This window comes from Rhipicephalus sanguineus, chromosome 10 (genome assembly GCF_013339695.2).
Source record: "Rhipicephalus sanguineus isolate Rsan-2018 chromosome 10, BIME_Rsan_1.4, whole genome shotgun sequence".
NCBI lineage: Eukaryota > Metazoa > Arthropoda > Arachnida > Ixodida > Ixodidae > Rhipicephalus > Rhipicephalus sanguineus.
This window is the reverse complement of record NC_051185.1, coordinates 30,130,892-30,150,102: the sequence shown is the minus strand read 5'-3', so window position 1 is coordinate 30,150,102 and position 19,211 is coordinate 30,130,892. Positions and strand designations below refer to the sequence as shown.

Below are 19,211 nucleotides of genomic sequence, written 5' to 3'. Positions count from 1 at the left end.
CAGCAAATTGTGTAAGTCCCGCGCTTGTATTTCGCAGTTGTGAACGTGGCCTCCGCGATTGGCTCCGACTGAGCGCAACCGGAACTGATCGCGGAGGCCACGTTACGAAAACAAAGAGACGCTAAGCGATCCACAACAACCTATTGACAACCGTACAAATACGGGGGTTTGCTTACTTCCAAGGCACAATTAATGCGCTTGATGTATGAAACAGAGTATAGGGCCAAGAACATCGAAGGTTGCTCTTATGTGTACCACCAGGTACCATTAAAGCCATATTAAACTGCGAAAGGCCCAAGTTCCTCGAGGCCGCCATGTTTGCAGTACACGAGAGCATAGCCTTCGAGATTCTTGGCTATTCAGAGGAAACTGTCGCTGAAATGCGAGCGTGGGCTAGAGGATGCCACCTTTGCTGCAGTACAAAGTTGTCACGTGGGAAGGACTGGGGCTTCGTAAAGGTAAACGCAGCCGAGAACGGCAGAGAATTCGATGGGGTAATGAAGTTGAGAGCTTGGCAGGCAGAAAATGTAATGAGCTTGCATAAGCGGTATATATGACGTTTCAACAGTTGAAGCAGCTAGATAAGAAATCTGCGGAGTAGACCAACATCTTTGTGCAGATTTCGTGGATACTGAACAAAAAGAAAAGATTTTATTCAGTAAGTTCTCATGTTGCAACATGACAATTTACCGCATTGCAAAGCCGTGTTGAAATGCGATACAACACGACTTTACACCCACGAATCTAAGTCCTGCCGACGCCCATATATGTAAATGATACCAGCCCTCACGTGAAGGCTCTTCGCGCATGAGGTGTGAAGGGTGCACATGCGAAAATATACCATCCACTGTCAATCAAGATCTCGTAGGTAATTTAAAGGGACACGTGAAACGTCAAGCCGACTTAGACTAGCAAAATGTTGTTTGAGAATTCTACCGTAGTTAATGTCGCGATGATAGGTTTATTATTCCCAGAGGAAATGAAGATGAAAGGTTCTTTATTTAAATTTCGCTTCGAAACCCTATTCGATTCTGACGTGAATTCATGGGTTTAATTTTTTTTTTTTTTTTGAGAACGGTTACCAAAAGCTTCCTGAAATTGCTATGTAAAACCTCCGGCTCCATCAAAACGGCATGCAATTCATTTTTAGCGATGGCAGAACGGCCACGCACAAAGTAAGTACCTCACACGCGCAACGCACAAGCAGAAATGAAATCATTCCATATATTACATAAGGAACTAAAGGGAAACTACTCTGCGTTTTTGGCTTACGCGTTCTTGCCTGCGCGGTGCAAAACACTCGTTGCAATCAGAAACGTGAGGTGATAGAGCACGTTGTCCTTGAGAAATTTCGTTTCAACTTTCGACTAACCAGGTTTAGATTTATTCAGTCTATCAGATTTTTTTTTTCTTCTCACCTTTATAGTACTCTATTTTATAATGATAGCTCAAACAAGAATCGTAAGATTGCTCAAACCGGTCCAAATCCTATGCTTTTCGCCATGAAAACTCATGTTACCAAACATGTCATAGACGTTAAACGCAACTTTTCTTTCATATTAGTTGCGAAACTCCGTTCCAGAACACAGACATGCCCACGAACAAATCTGCGAGGTTAGCGAATCGACGCGCCATCTGGGAGCAAAGACAAGAAAAAAAAAAGATAAAACATGCCAAATCTTCTAAGCTCTGGGTGTTTTTTGCGCAAGTTTGCGCAGCAAGCATTAGACGAAGTAGTTTCAAAAAACGTCTCATAGTTGTTTTGTCACAATGTCGTCCACAAAGAAACTAAACTCTGCATGTAAACCTAAGCCCACTCCTCGCTTCACACAACATGCAATCTCGCGCATGTCTCACGCATCACACGCCAGCTTTAAAAAAAATCAATTTCTTGGTTTGTTTCTTCATCGACAGATGTCGCGACAATCGGCAAATCCCGGAACCTTTAACTGAAGTTGTGTGCGTGTAATTTCCGCACGTGGAATTTTGCACGTAACGGTTTTGAAAAACAAACTCTGCCTCTGCCGCCCTCTGAAGGGGATTCGTTTGCAGCGCCGCTACATCTCCAAGCCTGCATTGGCCATTAAGGAACCAATCCACTCGCCGAGCTCTTTCACGTCTCAACCCGCCGCGCAATCCCACTAACGTTTTTCACGTGCCTCGCTCAAAGCTGGCGCTGCCGGAAGCGAGGCGATGCGATTTTTGTTTGGCGGCATTTAAATTTGTCGCCGTGTGTGTACTCGACTTCAGTTTGAACTGGGACCCCCAAAACATTCAGCCATGGACCTGAACGACCTGGAAATGACCCAGGTCATCAACGGACCCGACGATTCCGAAGACGAAATCGACCGAGAGGTGCGTACTGAATTGTTTCCCGCCACCAAGGTCCATTTTAAGCGTGCGGTGTCTGTTTTTTCTGTCTGCTGTTGTTTTCACCGACTGGTTAACACAAATTTCTCGGTGCCTATCACCGTAGCGTGCTGCATACGTGCTACGTTACCTTACGGGCCCTTCGACCGACTCATTTAACGTCGCGACGTGAAGCGACTTCACCGCAGAACCTCAACGACCTAAACTAGGTACTGTGCGATAGTGGACCTCACCCCTAACGTCTCGTCAAACGAAACGCGTTGCCTACAACGTCGCAAACGCGTTATCGTTGCCGTGTTCAATGTAGTAGCGCAATTTTCGCTCACTCACGACCCTTAATCGTCAAGGTTTACGAGTTGTCAGCTCAGTGGTCACAAAGCGGGAGCTCGTAAACTCCGCACAAAGGTTGACCGACGGGCCAATGGACAAACGCGCTGACCGACCTCCCCAAGAACCAACAGCTGGAGTTCGTTTAGGGTGCGATACCCTAATCTAGTGAACAGTTTCGGAGATAGTTTCACGAGATATTCGTGACTTTGTTTGTGGTGGTGGAACGCGTTCGGCGTCTCCGCACTTATTTCGCGGCACCTGGCTGCCTGATATGGCCGTCCCAGCGAGGAACGCTATCGCACTCTCAAAGGCCTGCTACGTGTGTGGCGTTTGTCTCGTGAAATCTCGCGCAAAAAAAAAAAGTGAAATTTTCGTCCGAAAGTGACTCTCGCCGCCGCTCCAGCTCGTTTTCATTGGCTGTCTGCACACTCGTCGGCACTCGGTCACTTTCTCTAATCACGCGCTCATCCATGCGCTACCGCTTTCGAACTTGGTCACAAGTGCGTGCTTACGTCCACTCCGTCACCGTCGCTCAGAAGGGTCAATGCCCCCCCCCCCTCCAAATTAGGTTCTCAGCCCGAACTTGTCAACCTGAACCGCAAATCTCAAGCAGCTCCGATGACCGACTGCATTAAGTTTTGGACATATATGCCACTGGAATGTGCCGTGTGTGAATGACAGTGCATAAATATTGAATTGCACATTTCCAAAAACACCGGTCCTGGGGGTGGGGGGGCGTGTCTACCCCCCCCCCCCCCCCGGTATGTTGCCACTCTTCCCCCTGCAGAAAGAATCTTTGTGGTTCTTTTGTTCGTACTCCTGTTAACTAGCACAACAGTAATTCAAATAAATGCTCATGCTCATTGACCCTTGCTGAGGAGGCACCCACAATTCATGGTGAGGTTTATAGCGCATGTGACACACGCTTAGCACCTGTGTTTGTCAAGCCTTTCTTTGTATTTTTTCATGCGCTATAAACCTCATCATGTCATACAAACATGCCTGAAATGCTACGTTACTAAGCCACAATTCGTACCCTCGCAAGCACTCTCACTGTCCATCGCTCACTAATGCTGTCTTGTGAAAGTAGCGCGAAGCAAATGAGTCAATGTACTCGTTGGTGTGTTGACCCATGGACCTGCCTCCCGATGCCAATATTGCATAATGAAACCAAGTGCAACCAGATTTTGTTGCAATTTCACTATCGTGAAAGTTCATCGACTAAGCAAGGTTTCAGATGCGGTAGTGCTTGCACGTGCTTAGTCCACAACATGGAAGCACTGTTTTGTTGTTCTTTTTTTTTTCAACGCTCGTACAAGACTGAACACATTATTATACCACCTGCCATGGCAGCTTAGCAGGCGATGTGTCGCAATGCTGAGCTCAAGGATGCGGGTTCAGTTCCAGGCCATAGCGACTGCTTTTCGATGAGGGCGAAGTGCACAGAACACCCGTGTGCCTAAATTTAGGTGCACAGTAAAGAACCCCAGGTGGTCAGTAGTAATCCGGGGTCTATCAGTATGGCATGCCTTTTAATTATATCATAATTTCCCACATAAAACCCTGGAAATTATCGTATGCTTATATTGAATACATGACGCAACAAAAGCACTTCGAGTTGAAAAAAACTTTGCTTTAAAGGGGTCATGAGCGACCCTTCGGGCTTGGTGAAACGCATCCTGCGGATAGCAGGCACTGCTGTCAACATCTCGGCCAAATCTTGTCGTACATGGCAAAGAGAGTTTACAAACGAAGCGCAGAGTTCTCAGGTGACCTCTTTTTATACAGAGGCCTGCTTCAGATTTGCCGGCACCTCCTGTTTGATGTTGAACAGCTGATAGCGTGCTACTGGCCAAGAGCCGACATAAATCAAGCGCGGCGTTTGGATCGGATGAACTTCTTGCCACAAGTTGCCGCCATGTGCCGGCTCTACGCTCCATAGTCTGCTAACATTACACAGTGAGCTACACTCGTGCACAGGACTCGCAACGGGAAAGAGCGCTCGAAATTTCATCGTGCGTGCTCAAGAGGGTGACACGTGCTGACGTAGCTTCTTTCGCCCGTTCCGTCCCTCCCTGCTTAGCTTCCAGCACGCTCGTCGGGACGAGAGAAGAGAGAAAGCGCTTGAAGCGCGCTACAAACCCTTTTAACTCCTCTTGTTCTTGACTGGTACGGGAAATTTTTTGCGGCAATCAATTCGCGAGGCAATAAACTCTGATACTGAAATCATTCGATGATTACTAGGAAAAGTGGTTCATGACCCCTGTAATGAGAATTATCGGTGCTCTTCACCCGTCACTTTGCCCCACTAAGCGATTTGCTGTACAGGGCGGTACCAGCGTGGCTCGAGCTCTGGAACAATTTCAATGCACATTTAAGAAATTCCATGCTTTAAAGGTGCATTGCCCCTCTTTCAGATACGGGCTGTGCTGAAGCTGCACGACCAAGACGCACCTGCCGCATTTCAGACTTTCAGCCTGAAGCCAGGTAACTCCCAACTTTTCCTATGACTGCCAAGACCATTGCATTTATCGTTCGCAATGTTTAGATCAATAGTAGAACTGACATTTGGGCGAGTTGGATTCTGTTAAACATGTTGAGTGGATTCAGCGAGATGAGGACAGAGGTAAAGGAACTGGTGTTCGTGTGCTTTCTTTACCTCTGTCCTCTTTGTATTGCGCTGAATCCACTCAACATGTTTAGATCAACAGTTTTGCTAGTGCTGCAGAAGGACTGCAGTTCATAGACAGTGCTCGTGTCGTCGGTTCTTTCCTTCTTTTGTATTTGTGTGTGTGCGCTGTTTTATGATGGTCGACCAACTCACCCAAATAGCTACTTCGCTCGACTACAGGAGGTTGATGAACTGGGCTTCATGTTGCGGAATGAAGGGTAACAGCAATATTGGGATGGAAGAAACGATCACATGAGGGGCGTTGTGTCTGTAGTATTTTCCTGCGTCCTGTTGCTGCACCGTTCATTCGCTTTTCATACAGGTAGGGCGTTTGCAACTTGTCATCTTTTGCCACAAGTGAATCTGAACCATCGAAGCCCTACAAAAAAAAAAAGCATGGTAACAAGATTTGGAAGTGCCCCAAGTAATCTGTCATTGCACTAATTTCTACCAACTAGTCTGTTTTCCTCTACGCCCAAAAATTTTTACAAAACAATGCTGAAAAGCTGAGAAGTTTTGCAAAAATCGAAGCATAAAGCTTAGAATTAAGCCCATGTCTGTAACAGAGCCAGACATCGCGGTTTTTTGAACTACTGCAAGTAGCATGAACAATTGTTATCTACAATTTCACCGCTAGCTACAACTTGTTACACTTCTTGAAAGAGGTCTGCATGAGTTCTACGCACAAACTATGTATTTCGGATGTGGCAATTTACTGCTTAGCTAATTGAGTGATGTTTGTTCTTTGGTACGCTCATTCGTTTTTACGAACTTGTCTGGGTTTCCTTTGTTCCAGGTCCCAACGTGGTCGGCCGTTCTCGAACATGCGATGTCATCATCGAGAACTATGTGAGTCGCCGTCTTATTCCGTCAACGTTAACACCATTGTTGTGCTGTTGCCTAACGTCCTTGCTGCCACCTTACTGCAGGCTGTGTCAAAGCAACATGCCGTCATCGACGTCGGCGGCCACAGCTGCACAATCGTGGACCTCGGCAGTCAGAATAAGGTCAAGATTGGCAAAGTAAGCTCGGCAAAAGCGAAATTTTGGGTTTTTTTTTTTAGGTGCATGTTTCGTTTATCCCCTAGACACCATTTATCATTCTGTTTCGTTTAAAGGGGCCTTGCAACACTTTTTCATGTAATTGCCAAATGACTTCATTAAAGAAGCTCATTTTTAGAATCTGTCAAGTGCGAGCCAAGTTACAGGGACCTGTGAGACTATTCAAGCACTTTTCCTTTCGTCCCAGCGAGGGCATTGACAGCTACGTGGGCGGAGGAGGAGGTGATGACAAGAGTGTTAAAACTATGTTCGTTCGACAGCGTGCGTCATTATCTTAAACACTTTCTTTTCTTCGAAAACACAGCTTACTTATGATACCAAAAACGCCACGCTTGCTGCGAGAAGATGCTTGGTAAGCGAGAAAACGCACAAAAAGAAGATGCAGGTGGTGATGCCATCTTAAGTTCCCGCACCAGACGCTGTGACGTCATAGATTTTGACGGCATCTACTAAGGCCTGCGTAGTTCCTAACCGGTAAAAATGAAGTGCATCATATCTGCGGGAACCAGAGACTTAACATACCATGTTTCATGGAATTTCGTTGAACCAATGTGGTCAAATTACAAAAACACTTTGAAACCCGTGACGTCACAATCTGAGATTTCGGTGGGATACTTAAAAGTGAAACTTGACGTTTCTCGTCTATTAGTAAAGCTACGGTGGTGAAATTAATGGCACTAGAGTTTTCAGAGTAAAATTTATCAGTCCAAACTAATTTATTGTTTCACTATAGTGTCCCTTTAATAGAGCTTCACTTACATGTCTTTGTTGGTTTGTTTCTTTTGCAGCGAACGCTAAAGCCAAACTGCCAGTATAACCTCGACTATGGTGAGGAATTCACCATAGCCGGTCTCAGGGCCCGCGTCCTTTGCGACCAAAACAATGTGAGCATTTTGTTTGTGCAGTTCTCTGTGGTTTGAAAGCACGAAACACACTTTTCTGTAATGGGCGTTGATTTTGCAGTACTAACGACCAGTGCCGAGGGTATGCAGAGCAAGGCAGAAAACTGCCTCGGTCTATCGGAAAAAAAAAGATGGTCTACGTTGCTATAGACAGAGAAATAGTTTTTCTTCTTCGTAATATGTACACAGGAGAAGCCCGCTTATACGTTCTTCACCGATAGGTTTTCCCGCTTATAACCTTTCGGCGCACAGTCTCGGCAAAAATCTAGACACCTGGGTATTAGAATACTCTTTTTCAGGTGTTGTTCGCGCAACTTAACTTCCGTGCCTGATACATCGCAAACTGTCGCTGCGCTGAATGTGCTGAGAAAGTACCTCGATGGATTTGTCAATGTGGACTGCCACAAGGCCAAGCAAGCTCTCAAAAAGGGACTGATTCTGGCAGATGTACAAAAGAAACGCCAGACTTCCATCAACGACTTCTTTAAGCCATAAGTTGATCAGCAAATTCTTCCGGGGCAGAGCTGTGTGCAATGCATCTGTTGTATCATTTAGCAGCACATTTTTTTCCCAGTTTTCACCGCACGTTCCTGTCATACGTTTGCCGGCTACTGCGTTTTTTTTTTTACAGTGTGTGTATGGCTAGGCGAAACTAAAATTCATCCTTCCTATGTGCACAAAGACTGCAAGCGCACATGTGCCACAGGAATTCGGCAAGCCCCACTCCTCGCCAATGGTCCATTGAAAACTAAAAAGTTGTCCGTGGGCAAGAGCGTATGTTCCACAGCAATTGGGTAAATCCCGCTACTCGCCACTTGTCCACTAACAATGAAGGGAACACATGGGCAGCAAATACCAATTAAGACTTCTAAACAGACATGACCGATAATTGAGAAAGACTTGATGAGAAAAACGCCAAGGCTGCACGTTTCAGCTTCGCTGCTTAACCATCTGTACGGAGTGTGTGGGTGGTCATTTTTTTTTTCCCCGTGGTTTCTATGCAGCATGTACTAGAGGGGTTCTACTGTGCCTCACCGTAGCATCATAGGCAGAGCCATTTGGTCATTAACGCACATCCTTGTTAAATTTGTTGCTTTGCAAGACCGACCTGCTTTTATCTGTGCACTCCATTGTATGTTTTTCCTTATTCATAGGGTGCCAACAGCGACACCGGCTCAGACACATGCTCCGAATCCCTTCTGACAGCAATCGAAGTTGCCCTGGTAAAATTTGATTTCCTTTTTTTCAATTTTGTTATGTGGCTTGTCTTTAGTGATGCCTGCAGCATGTGCAAAATGAGTCTCGAACTCGTGCTCCTGCTTTGTCTTTACGTACACCCAACTGGCCCAAGTTCACACCTTTATCAAACATAAAGCCTGGCATTCTGAATTGAATTGGATGCGCTGGGGGGGTATGAGGGGAGCAAGAAATTCTCAGTACTCTGAGTTGATGTCAGTTCCGGCAACAGTGAGGTGTGAAATTTCTAAACCATGAGTACCAGATAGTGGAATCCTACTGACAGTCTTCACTGGAATTGGAAAATAAGATCTATTGCTCGTACCTCTTATCGTGAAAAGCGAACAAAAATTAGAAAATGGGCAACCTCAGTGACAAACCCAATAGCAAAGGTTCGTGTGGCATCAAACGACGCTGCAACAATTTCTCAACAATATGCCGCCGGATCTGCAAGGGTGTGGTCATGTAATACAGTAAACCCTCGTTATAACGAAGTCAACGGGACGGCAAAAAAATTCGATATAAGCGGTAATTCGATATACGCGACTGCCCCATAAAAGCTCAGCAAGTACAGCTAAATTAGCCATGACAACTTCGCAGAAGTGGTATTCATTGAAACAAACCTTTATTCACGCACAAAAAAGTCAGTCAGCTGGCTTTGTCGGGTGCTTCGGCTGGGCGCGAGGAGTGCCCGCTCCAGTTTGTTCAGGCAAATTATGAGGTCGTGGTCGCCGCCCGCGCACTCCACTCTATTTCGCAACAGACGGAGGATCTCCTGCGTTCGTGCCACTGTTGGTATTTCGCGAGGCTGTTCGTCTAGCGGCTCTTCTTCCTCATCAGGGCCTCCAAGCAAGTCGACTATTTCGGCATCCGTAGCTGGGGCAACGACGGGTACATCTGCGTCAGCCATCGCAAATGATTCAAAGTTGCCTTCCAGATCTCCGCCAACGATGCTGTTCACAGCTTCGTAGAGATCGTCGCAGTCCTCGCAGTCGTCATTAGTGTCTTCTGCATGCGACCGGGAAAATCCGGCATGTGCAAAGCAGTTTGCAATCTTTGCAGGTGCCAGTTCTTTCCATGAATGGCATAGTAAATGCACTGCTCCAAGTAAGTCGATGCTGTATCCCTTGTTGGCATCGTACGCAACGAGCATCCGTTGTAAAAGACTCTTCCGGTATAACTTTCGTGTTGTCTCAATAATGCCTTGGTCCATGGGTTGCAATATCGTGGTCGTATTCGCTGGTAGAAATTCCAAAGTGATCGCTTGCAGATTTTCAATCTTGCCATGGCTAGGGCATTTGTCGATAACAAAAAGCACACGCCTTTGCTTTGCCCTAAACTTTCGATCGAGCAGGCGCACATACTCTTCGAAAACGGCTGCGGTCATCCAAGCTCGTCTGTTGCTTCTGTATATGCAATCTTTGGGTATCGTTGCGTTGCGGAAGCACCGGGGCTTTGCCGCCTTCCCTAGTATCAGCAAAGGAAGCTTGTCCTCCCCCGTCGCATTAGCACCGAACAGCACTGTAACGCGTTCTTTGCTTTGTTTGCATCCTGATGAGGTTCCGTCCGGTGTAGTGTACGTGCGCTTTGGCAATATTTTGTAAAAGAATGCCGCCTCGTCCAAGTTGTAAATGTCTGTCTTCATACTGCTGAAGTAGGGCGCTCAGCCGATGCTTGCGCCATCCGTCCACGACGTCGCGGTCCACGGCTGCACTCTCACCAACGATCGATTTTGAAGACACGCCATGCCGTCTCTCGAAACGTTCAAGCCAGCCGTTGCTGCACTTAAAATCTTGCTTGCCCATTTGGGCGGCTAGGGCTTCGGCTTTTGCGGTCAATGCAGGCCCATTTACAGGAAGGTTTGCACTTCTAGCGTTTTTCAGCCATTCGAGAAGCGCTCTTTCCACTTCAGGATACATAGAATCACGGTTGCGCTTTCGTTTGGCTGAGAAACTCTTCTCGAAGCCGTCCAGTACGGCATCCTTATTCTTCAGAACAGTTAATGTTGACGGCGGTACTCCGAATTGTCTTGCGATTTCAGACTTCTGCCGGCCTCCTTTTTCCACCTCACGTATCAGCTGAACTTTCTGCTCCAATGTCAGACACTTCCGTGCGGGCACCGGCGGTGTCGTTTTCACTTGACGGTCACTAAAAGCACACACGATGCATACGCACAACGCCACGGGTTCACACAGACCTCGCACAACATACGTGCACGAGTGCGTTCCAAACACGGATGGAAAAAACCCAGGGAGCACGCCAAGGCATTGGCTCTGTACTGGTCACGTGACACCACCGGCGCAGCCAGTGGCGTAGCAGGGAGCAGCCAGCATGTTTACAAAGAGCGAGTGCCTCCGGCGGTTGCCTCCGTACCGGAGTAGGGCGCGGAGGAGGAGGGTAAGATCCGCGCCGCGGAGACTCTCACGCGGCGAAGAATCGGCGCCGCGGTGACTCTCACGCCGTCTGCACTGGCGCGCTTTAGCCCGGCAACGCTAGCGCGAACATTGCTCGCTCAGCGCAGAAAAGGCCGCTTGGCACGGGTCGTGGACGAAAAAAGCGCGCAGGCACTTCGGCGGCCTGGGCGGTCGCTCGCCCGCTCTTAGCGCCGCCGTGAATACGCATCCGCAACTTGTTACTTCGCATTAAGCAGAGCAAGCTATCAACATGCTTCGAGTAATCCGGTCTAAAATACACGCATTTGGGTCGGGACTACGTGACACTTCGATAAAAGCGATGATTTGAATAAAGCGACTTCGTTGTAACGAGGGTTTACTGTATGTACATTGGACATTAGATTATTAAAGATGATACAACAGAATGCAAACCTACAAGCTTTGGAAACACCATTAAAATCTTTCCTCTACAGTTATATTATCCAATTTCAGATGAAAGCATGATTGCATTAACCATGCGAAAATTCATTCAGCCTATGGGAGGTTAGCTGGAAAAACGTCCTGAAAAATGCATTTATGACAAATTGTGCCAACGAGATCCCACTGTATCTTCTTATCCTCACCTTTTATTCCAACCCCTTTGTGTAGGACCAAGAGGGCGTTGACATCAAAGCCCTGGCGGGGTGCGACAGCAACGAAAAGCAAGACCTTCCTCCTGCGGCGTCTGAACTTGATGTAGCAGCTGTGACTGCAGAAATGTCTAGTGTGAACGCCTTGGAGAACCAGGCTGCAGAGAAGGTGTGTGCTGATCAATCTACGTATGACTAGTACCTTTGGTAGGTGCATCCGTTTAGCCTGCTTTCACGGTCTTGTCAGAAACGGTGCCATGCTGATTGACACCAGTGGTTGCAACCTGTCGTGGCAGCTTTGTACTTGTGTCCATAGGCTGGTTAACTTGCTCGTGGGTCGACTCACTGAGACTCGGATCTAGCTGTGAGTCTGAGTGAGTCCAGGTGAGTAATATGTTGAGCTTGAGTCCGAGTGAGTCCGGTTGAGGAAAATTTTCCCGAGTGGAGCACCCTACAACTATCGAAACCCCAATATCCAATGAGCAGCGCAAGTGGAAATAGCGCAAATGTGCCCTCTCATTCACTGTGCTTGTACTCACTGTTAGAAAGAAAAAAATCGAGCCAGTACTCACTAAAGTAGTATACATCAGTACTACTTCAGTACTTGATTTTTGTTCAACTATAAGTAAAGGCTAATTTTTACAGCTGCGCTCCATTTCAATGAAAATCAACGTATCTGATAGCGTTATGCGTAAATCTGAAGTTCAATCGAGCACGTTTTCTGCGATTATGTGTCGTGCAGCTGCAACAAAGCCGAAAATGCTAGACGCGATGTCATCTACAACAAAGGGACTAGTTCTCCACTCTCAGTCCGACAGACAACCTGCATTTCCAAATACTTCCAATTACTTGGCAAGCCATTATGAAAAAAATTCGTTAGAGCATTGAGAATGCACAAACCAAATGCAATACATAACACCACAAGATATCGCACAGTCTCGTGTTATCAGATATACACTCCTTTAAGTGTGGACACTTCTCGGCTTGCTTGCAAAGCCAGATTTATTTATTTATTTATTTATTTATTCATTTATTTATTTATTTATTTGTGCAACAATACGAGGTGGTCATGGTGCTTGTGACAAAAGGCGACATTTAAAAAAAAGTTACCCGACTGGGCCTCTAGCACCATATACAGTCAAATCACGCCACAACAAAATTGACAGGACGCACGAAAGTTCGTTGTCATGGAATTTCGTTGCAGTAAAATTTCATATAGTATATACCACAAAAGTTAGGAAGGAAAGATGACTTTTAAGGGCTCGTTTTTCTTTGTTAGACACAATATTAATAAGAATTAACAGACAATAATGCCAAGGAAAGCTTGGCATTGTCTGTTAATTCTCATTAAAAGTTAGGAAGATATGATTATTATGACTCTTCCACGGGCCCTGCAAGCGCATGCATTATCTTTTGCATTAAACTTATCTTATTGCATTAAACAGTAACATTATCTTTTGCATTAAACAGTAACAATAGCGCATACAAATTTTAAGTCAAGCATACATGTTCATTCTTCAAAGGTATACTGTGCTAAAAGGAACAAGGACACAGAAAAGGGGGGGACAACACTTTTCTGTGTCCTTGTTCCTTTTAGCGCAGTATACCTTTGAAGAATGAACATCAACCAACTAGCCCAACTTGCTGCTCTGATACATGTGAATGCCTGAACTACATTTCTGTTACGTCCTTTCGTATTTATGCAGTCGCAGGATGCAAAGGCGCACAGCAGTGAGCACCAGTCCAGCGGAAGCTTCAACCTGCCAGAGATGCCCAACCTAGACTACACCCAGACCGATAGCTCGCCAGGGACCGAGCCTTATGTGGGGGCAGGCCACGAACCCCAGAGGAGCCAGGAAGGCGCTGAAACGGTTGTTCCAGCAGCTGAAGTCCCTGCAAGTGGTAATGCACCCACAGCGAAAGATGCACATCCCTGCACCTCGAAACAGTCGTACTCCAACGACGCCGGTGACGGAAATGCCAGAGACACTTGCAAGCTTGCAGCAGCGGATGAAGAAAGTTGTTTAAGCGCAGAAACTCAAGCTTATACCGAATGTCCCGAAGTGCCTTTTCTTTCTAGCCATGGTGAAGGTGTTGACGCGGCAGCGGATGAAATGGAGCGGCTTAATGCTCCAACACAAGCGTACGAGGACGACGCATCTGCGGAGGCCGAACGTCTCAACGCGCCAACACAGGCGTACACAGAGAAAGAGGACGTTGAGAGGTTGAATGCAGTAACGCAGCCTTACGCAGCAGATGTCGGCATGGATGAAGAAGAAAGGCTGAATGCCGTGACACAGCCATACGCAGCAGACAACTGTGACGACGAAGAAAAGCTGAATGCGGTGACGCAGCCGTACACTGTAAGCGTCAATGAGGAGGAAGAAGAAAGATTGAATGCGGTGACACAGCCGTATGCAGCGGCGAATGTCAGCCAGAGTGAACACGATAGAATGAATGATGTTACCCATTCATTCAATGACGAGGAGGATGACATGGTGGGAGACTCTGTGTGCGCTCCTACGCAACCGGAGGAAAGACACCGTCGCCTTCTGACAGGTCCATCCGAGCTCAGTTTTGTCCTGTGCGAAGCGTCCCAGCCGTGCCGCGAGGACTACGGAGAGGGCGATGACGAGGAGTTCTGTGCACCAACGCAGAAGGACGAATCTCCGCCCCTGAAAGTCCATGCACTGCTGAAGCATAGGCGAGAGAGGGGACCGGTGGCGGAAGACGACGACAAGACGCCCCCGCTGTCCCCAAAAACCACTGTCGATGAAACGCCGCCGCCTTCCCCCGGATTCGTGCCGGAGAGCGATCCCGAAGACGATGGTGACGCAAGCATGGTCACAGCTCTGCACTCACCATCCCTCCTTAACGTCACGGGCACGACAGTCTATGAAGACTGCGTGACACCTGGCAGCGGCATCACTTCGCCTGTCCTCGGAAAGGTGTCGGCCAGACGGCAGAGGAGGGGAATGAGTCTCAAGAAACCCACTTGCGACACCGTTCTTGAGCTTCCCAGTCAGGAGAGCGCCGCGGGTGCGGAATGGATGCAGCAGCAGCAGCAGCAAGAAGACTCCTCCTCACAGTCAAAGGCATCCAGGAAGCTCACTTACGTCGCAGAAGCGGGCGAAGACAACGATCTCGACTTGAGGGCTGCGGATGCACCACTAGCGGAGCCATTGGTGAGCGAGGTTGAACGTACCGACGGAATCGTCACAACCACCTGTAGTTCACCAAGCATACCTGTGAAGCCACAAGAGAGCGTAAATGCTAATGAGAGCATGAGCGCTGAATACAGTGAGATGCCCTTGCTGCACATGAGTGAGGATATAGACCTTGATGGAGCCGCTACTGATAAGGAAGATAGCACTGCTTGTGATACCACTGCTGTGCAGGAAAAAGGGCCTGCCGAAGCCTGTACAAGCAGTGAAATACCAGCAAGTACTGGCAGGTCATCTAGTGACGGGACAGTGCCCAAAGAAGCTTGCGAGGAGGAGCAGGAAGAGACTCTTGAAAAAGACGAACCAGCAAATGCTCCTTCCAAAAATGAAAGTAGCACAGCTTCTCTAAGGAAGGGCAGTGAGGAACCGTCTGCTGAACCAGAGACAGTGCCTGAAAAAACTTGCGAGGAAGAGCAGGCTCTTAAAAATGACGAGCCTGCAAACGTTTCATCCGAAAGCGAGGAAGAAGGTAGCAGAGTCTCCAAAAGGAGGGGAAAGAAAAAGCCACCAGCGAGAACGGCACGGCGCACGAGGAAAGCGGCGTCCACGAATGAAGCGAAAAAAGACCCAGTGGAGAACAACACCGTGCCGACGCGAAGGAGCAGCGGGCGTCAGAATGCTGGCTCGAGAATGAAGTCCCTCTTGTCCTTGGAGAAAAGGACTTCTGCATCGGGCGCTTTCAAGGAGAGTGAACTTTCGCAGGAGGTCAACGATGAACGAGGCACTCGTGACGATGATGGACCTGCAGGAGAATCGCACGGGAAAGCGGGCAGGCCCAGAACAAGGCGCGGGCTGAAGGGCAAAGCTGCTGCGAAGGAGGACGAACCAGAAGTTGCTCCTCCATGTCCCAGTAAAAATCTGCCCAGTGCTAGAGAATCGGACGTTCCCTCCAGCTCTGACGGAGATGAGAATAAAAAGCCTTCAGTGAAGCCTGGTGAGGATGACGTTGAGGGTGAGGCAGAGACCAGTGACGGCACTCGAGTTGACAATAACGAAGAGTGCCAACCGAAGGCAGGACCGTCAGGTCACCAGGAAGGTGAGGATGCGGATGATGCCCTGAGCACGGCCTCGCTTACACCCTCTTTAGGAGATGGTGACGTCAGTTGCACAAACGCCACTATTGACACCTGCTTCTCCGAACCACTCCCAACTTTCTCGGAAGTGATGGCGGAATGTCAGCCGTATATTGGAGATACTGAGGCCCAAGACGAGAAAAATGAGCCCGCTGAAGAACAGGAAGATACTGCAGCCGAGCCAGCTGCCGAAAGCAAAGCCACGGCTCCTGCAGTGTCAGAGCCAGAACCTGCAGTCGTAGAGCCCGTTCGAGCTTCGCGATCGAAACGTCCGAGGGGAGGAGTTTCCACGACAAATTTGAAAGCGTCAAAAGTGGACGAGGAGTTGCCCAAAACGCGTCGCAAGGTCGCTCGAGGTGCACGAGAAGAACCGCTCGCAGAAGCCGAGGTGCTTGCGGAAGACCCTGCAAGCAGTGTTGAGCAACCAGAGGCACCACAGCTCTCGAACGGAGCCAAGCGCGGACGTCTGTACAGCAGTGCAGTTGGTAGGAGGGCAGTGCCCAGTGTTGCGGATGTGGTCTCCAAAATCTCTGAAGACGTGGAGGAATCTGAAGGAGAGACCGACAAAGACCTTGCAGAAGACCATACAAGTAGCGTTCAGCGATCGGAGGCAAAACAGTCAGCTGCATCACAACAGTCTAACAGAGCCAGGCGTGGACGTCCATTCCACCATGGGGCTGGTAAAAATGCAGTGCCCAGCGTTAGCAACAAGATTGTCGAAGATGTGGAGCAATCGGAAGGTGAGACTGAACCACACTTGGCAGAAGAGCGTTTAAGCGGCGTTGAACAACCAGAAGCTGCACAATCAGCTGCATCGCAGCAGTCCAACAGGGCCAGGCGTGGACGTCCATTCCGTAGTGCAGTTGGCAGAAAGGCAGTGCCCAACATCACTGCCGCCAAAGTCACTGAAGACTTGGAGCAATCCGAAGGGGACCGCAACACAGACCGCCTTTCAGCACAGGAGACGGAAAGCATTGATGGAACGCTGTCGGAAGCTTCGGAGTGTTCACCATCATCTCGAAGAAAAGCTATTCCGCATATCGAGGTGTCGAAAGCTACCTGCCGAGGCGCAAGACGGTTGCTGCAGTTGAATGCTAAACGGGGCGGTGAGGAGGCTGCTTCAGAATCTGACACGGACCACCTTTCGGCACAGGACACAGAGAGCATTCATGGAACACCGTCAAATGCCGGTGAAACTTTGACTTCTGAAGCAGAACCTGTTCCATCTCAGTCCCTGTCAAGGGCTTCTGCCCGGCGTGGGGCAAAAAATGCAAGGTTGTCATTACGGCGAGACACGGAACAGGCGGACCAGGCTGCTTCAGAAGGCCCAGCAGCTGAAAACATCGAAGAGCCACCACAAAATGTAAGAGCTTCTCAACGTGGAAGAACTAGTGCAAAGACACGTTCAGGTCGAGAGGAGGAGGCTAGCGATGTGGCAGCAGCAGATGTCTCTCTGGAATGCGTCGAATTGTCCCAGAGCCCACGAACATCTCAACGTGATAAGAGAGGAGCAAAAATATCGCGAGAAAAAGACGAGCCATTTGTTCAAAGCTTGTTGGACGACTCGACGCAATCACTTCAGACGGAGGCTCATTCGCAGAACTCTCGGAGTTCTCAGCGGGGAAGGCGAAATGCGAAGAAACCAGAGACTCAAGACAACTTGACTTCGGAAGAGAATCAAGATGTGCCACCTGTTCAAAGCGCAGTGGATGATTCCACGCAGTCTCTTTCCACAGAGTCTCATTCGCAGGCCTCTCGGAGTGCCCAGCGAGGAAGGCGAAATGCGAAGAAACCAGAGACTCTGGACAACTTAACTCCTGAGGAGAATCAAGATGCGCCACCTGTTCAAAGCGCAGTGGATGATTCCACGCAGTCTCTTGACACTGAGTCTCATTCACAGACCTCTCGGAGTTCCCAGCGGACAAGGCGAAATGTGAAGCAAATCGAGACGCAAGACTTGACACCAGAGGAGACTGAAGACACGCATGTCGAAAGCGTGTTAGACGACTCTACGCAGTCTCTTTCCATGGAGTCTCATTCAAAGACCTCTCAAGGTTCCCTGCTGGGGAAGCGAAATGCAAAGAAACCCAAGATGCAGAACAAGTTGACTGCCGAAGGGACTGGAGATGCGCCACCCGTTCAAAGCACGTTGGACGACTCCACGCACTCGCTTTCCAAGGAGTGTCAATCGCAGAACTCTCGAAGTTCCCGCCTGGGAAGGCGAAATGTAAAGCAACCCGAGACTATGAACAACGCCACACCTGAGGGGACTGATGTTCAAACGGACGTGGATGCGCAAGATGCCAAACCATCGAGGCATGGCCGGAAGGCCCTCAAGTTGTCTCAGGAAGTGGGGAGTCGAACCATTGCCAGTGCAGGAGAAAACACTCTCGCTTCTGCAGAACCTGGAACCCAGAGAACTCGGCGGGGAGGAGACACTGCTGAAACGTCCTCGCAGAACGAGCAAGTCCGCCTCGCTCCCGAAGCTGCAGAAGGAGTGGAACCCTCGGAGAATGCCAGCACAGAAGTGGTGCCTCGTAGTGCGCCAACACGACGCGGAAGAAAAGCAGCGCAGCCGACTCGAAAGCGGGGTGGCAGCAAGAACGTCCCCGAAGACGACACTGTAACTGAGACTTTCGATACTCCCGAACCCACAAATCCAAGAAGTTCAAAGGCACTGAGGACAGCAAACCTTTCACTGCCAAAACCCACTGAAGATACAGAAGTTCTCGTCAAGGTAGAGCCCCCAAGTCCAAGAACGTCTCAGCGCAGGAGCGCGAAGACTGCGCAAGTCTCGTCTGAGGAAACCGAACAAACGAACAATGGTGACTCTGCAAAAGTCTCTTCAAGGTTCAAGCGCAAGGTCACAAAGGTCAACACCAAAGACGTCACGGCAGAGGCAGAGACCGAGGAGGCTCTGAGCTCAGAGTCTACGTCGCGAAGTCCGACGTCCAGGATGCCAGCTCCCCCCGTGCCGGTGACGAGAAAGAGGGACGCTCGGCGAGCTGGCAGAAAGGATGACCCATCGCCGCCCACTGTGGAACCTGTGCTCGAAACTTCGGAAGAGACTTCACTGCTGTGCCCTGTGCAAAGGGTTGGCAGGAAAAGGCACATCGCCTCGATGAGCTTCGGCGAAGCGAGGCACGAGTCTGACGATGAAGCTGTTGACAACGAGCAAGAGACGCTGGATGAGGTAACGGTCAAGCTTGGGTCTAAGTCTCGACGAAAGGCACCGGCCAAGGAAGCGGCCATCAAGCAGGAAGTGGTAGAGGTACGTTCATTGCTCCTTGTTTTTGCTTTTCAATCTCTTAAAAAAAGCTGT

The 19,211-nt window shown here is 48.8% G+C and overlaps 1 protein-coding gene across 2 annotated transcripts in view; it reads left to right on the top strand.

Annotated features, from left to right (window-relative positions):
- The first annotated feature begins 2,127 nt into the window (after window positions 1-2,127).
- Window positions 2,128-19,211, top strand: part of LOC119407325 (mediator of DNA damage checkpoint protein 1) — a 32,391-nt gene continuing 15,307 nt past the window's right edge. Inside the window, exons 1-8 of one of the 2 annotated variants that reach the window (XM_037674240.2) lie at window positions 2,128-2,355; window positions 5,118-5,187; window positions 6,168-6,220; window positions 6,301-6,393; window positions 7,221-7,316; window positions 8,489-8,557; window positions 11,612-11,761; window positions 13,299-19,160. In XM_037674240.2, the coding sequence (XP_037530168.1) occupies window positions 2,281-2,355; window positions 5,118-5,187; window positions 6,168-6,220; window positions 6,301-6,393; window positions 7,221-7,316; window positions 8,489-8,557; window positions 11,612-11,761; window positions 13,299-19,160 (6,468 nt within the window). In that variant the 5' untranslated portion in view covers window positions 2,128-2,280. The remainder of the gene's footprint in view (window positions 2,356-5,117; window positions 5,188-6,167; window positions 6,221-6,300; window positions 6,394-7,220; window positions 7,317-8,488; window positions 8,558-11,611; window positions 11,762-13,298; window positions 19,161-19,211) is intronic. The other variant, XM_037674241.2, reaches the window with a different exon arrangement.